The 2831-nt window shown below is 42.6% G+C and overlaps 1 protein-coding gene across 1 annotated transcript; it reads left to right on the top strand.

The window, feature by feature from the left end:
• Positions 1–256: 256 nt before the first annotated feature.
• On the top strand, positions 257–1431 carry LOC123990762 (leucine-rich repeat-containing protein 15-like). The gene has a single exon (XM_046291640.1). The coding sequence runs from the start codon at positions 257–259 to the stop codon at positions 1268–1270; it is 1014 nt and encodes a 337-aa protein (XP_046147596.1). The 3' UTR covers positions 1271–1431.
• Positions 1432–2831: the final 1400 nt, after the last annotated feature.

Below are 2831 nucleotides of genomic sequence, written 5' to 3'. Positions count from 1 at the left end.
CTAAACCAACTCAAGGTATATTCAACAGTGTTTGAACAGTTGTTGTTTTTAGACAGGGTAAGTATCTGATGCTTTTCTCAAGCTTGTGGGAGTAGTGTTCACACAAACACTCACAAATAATTCACCTTCATATCATTTTTCAGGATATGTTGTGAAATGCATAAGCCTTTGTTATTTTATTTATTTCAGGAACAGGATGGATCCATCCCATTGGTTCATATTCATCATGTATGTTATCACTTTTACATTCAAGAAAATGACTGCTTGCTATGACGGGTGCAGCTGCCTCACAGATATAAAATATATCAACTGTTCGGGTGGGAATCTTACCACTCCTCTTAGGAATGTCCCCCACAACACAGAGTACCTGGACCTGTCCAGAAACCTGTTGACAGTGGTCCAAGCAGGGTCATTTGGGACCCTGTGGAGCCTGAGGGTGCTCCTTTTAAAAGAGAACAACCTCAGCCATGTAGATGACGGAGCTTTCTCCTCCCTCCAGGGGCTGAGGAGGCTGGACCTGAGCCATAACCACCTTTCTGCCCTGGGGCCTGGCTTCTCCCTGGGCCTTGAATCCCTAACCGAGCTCCTGCTGGATCACAACCATCTCACCGTCCTGGAGAGTGGGACCTTCCACAGCCTGGATTGCCTCCAGAAGCTGGACCTGAGCAGCAACCTAATCTCCACAGTAAAGCCCAGAGCCCTGGGTTACCTGACTGGCCTGCGCCAGCTCCACCTGGAGGGGAACCATCTAACCTCCCTGGGTTCAGGCCTCTTCTCCACACTGCGCTCCCTGGAGGTGCTGGGCCTTCGGGGGAACTTGATCAGCTCCACTGAGCCAGGAGTCTTCGCTCCTATGTCTTCGCTAACTCTGCTGGACCTGGCCCTCAACCGTCTAAGCACCTTGGGCTACAGGACCCTGTTGAGCATCCACACCCCCAGCCTCCATGTCCTGTTGGAGGGCAACCCCTGGCACTGTGATTGCGACCTGCAGAGGGTGTTCAGGAAGTTGTCCAGCATCCACAGGGTCTTCCTGGATGACTACCAGGAGCTGAGGTGCAGCCAGCCCACCGAACTACAGGGCAGGTCCATGGGAGAAGTGGATGATGAGCTGTGTGTCGGAGAGACTGTGACAGTGCTCATTCTGACGGTCACCGTGGTGATCACCGTGGTAGCTGCCATTATCATGGCGGAGAAGAACAAGAAGAATAGCGTGGCTAAGAACTGGGAGGAGAGCGTGGGGCTGGACACCTACTGTGACAATTACAATTAAGGCTGTCACCTCCTCATGATACAATAATGAAAACTCACTGTGCCTCAGTTCCCAATGTGGTTAGATCTGATCTGATTAACAACATGGAATGCAAGCAGATTTTCTTTAGATAACTATAACTATTCTCAAAGAGATTCACCCTCTTAGCTTGTAGAATAGGAAATCTCGTATTGATTTCCTTTATAAGGCAGTGAAAGACTTGCTTGACAAGTTACTATTTTGCTGTGACAGTTGACATGGCCACCGTTAGGGGCAGGATAACTAACCCACCAAATGCCATAAGACTGTTCTTTAGTAATGCAATTATTACAGTACAATAAGGGAAGATGAGAGTTTAAAAGTTATTGACAAATTCCAATCATGCATATGTTTTGTAATCATTTCCTACACCTCAAAATGACAATATTGATACATATATCCTTTACAGTGCCTACAAAAACTATTAATACCCATAGAATGATTCCACATTTTGTTGTGTTGCAGCCTGACTACAAAATGGTTTAAATAGAGTTTTTCTCTCACCCATCTCCAAACAATACCCCATAATGACAAAGTGAAAACATGTTTTTAGAAGTGTTTGCAAATTTATTGAAAATGAAAAATAGAAATATCAAATTAAAGGAAAATCCAATTTTTTGTCCATTAAAATAACATAAAATTGATCAGAAATACAGTGTATACATTGTTAATTATGTAAATAACTGTTGTAGCTGGAAAACAGCTGTTTTTTAATGGAATATCTACATAGGCGTACAGAGGCCCATTATCAGCAACCATCACTCCTGTGTTCCAATAACATTACCGTATAATGTATTATTAATAAATGTATAATGATTTTTTTTTTTTATAACCGGGTCATTCGAGCCCTGGATGCTGATTGGCTGAAAGACGTGGTATATCAGACAGTATACAACGTGTATGACGCAAAACTACTTGTTTACTGTTCTAATTACGTTGGTTACCAGTTTATAATAGCAATAAGGTTCCTAGAGTTTGTTGTCTATGGTCAATATACCACAGCTAAGGGCTGTATCCTGGCACACCGTGTTGCGTCATAAGAACAGCCCTTAGCTGTAGTATATTGGCCATATACCACACCCCCTCGAGTCTAATTGTTTAATATCACACATAATGCTATAACCATTCATTACCTGACATCTGGATCATATAGGCTAAACATGCATTACACACAGACAAAATTCATTGAATTGGTAATCAAGGGTTTTAAGATATCAAATTACCTTTTTTTCCCCCTCACCTAATGGCACCTTGATTAGAATTGTGTTAGTCTGGTACTTGTATCTGAATTATTGATCTTACTCTACTTCAGCCTGCATGTTTTATCATCATTCCCCATATCGCTGCTACCGCATCCTGGTTGGCTAGCATCCAGCATGTTTCACAGCTCTACTTTGCATCTCAGAGAGTGGTCAAGGTGTTTCCAATAATTCGCACAAGATTACATAATTAACTCTGCTTGTTTCAAGTCAGATATATAATTAAATATGGGGGGATTTATACAATTTGCATTTGAACTTGGCCTGCATGAAATTTTAAAAAT

The sequence above is a fragment of the Oncorhynchus gorbuscha genome, linkage group LG01 (assembly GCF_021184085.1).
Source record: "Oncorhynchus gorbuscha isolate QuinsamMale2020 ecotype Even-year linkage group LG01, OgorEven_v1.0, whole genome shotgun sequence".
NCBI lineage: Eukaryota > Metazoa > Chordata > Actinopteri > Salmoniformes > Salmonidae > Oncorhynchus > Oncorhynchus gorbuscha.
The sequence above is the reverse complement of the archived record's forward strand: the minus strand, read 5'-3'. Positions and strand labels throughout refer to the sequence as shown.

Coding starts and splice junctions, on each gene's coding strand:
- LOC123990762 (XM_046291640.1), top strand. CDS start 257: ATGACTGCTTGCTATGACGGGTGCAGCTGCCTCACAGATATAAAATAT.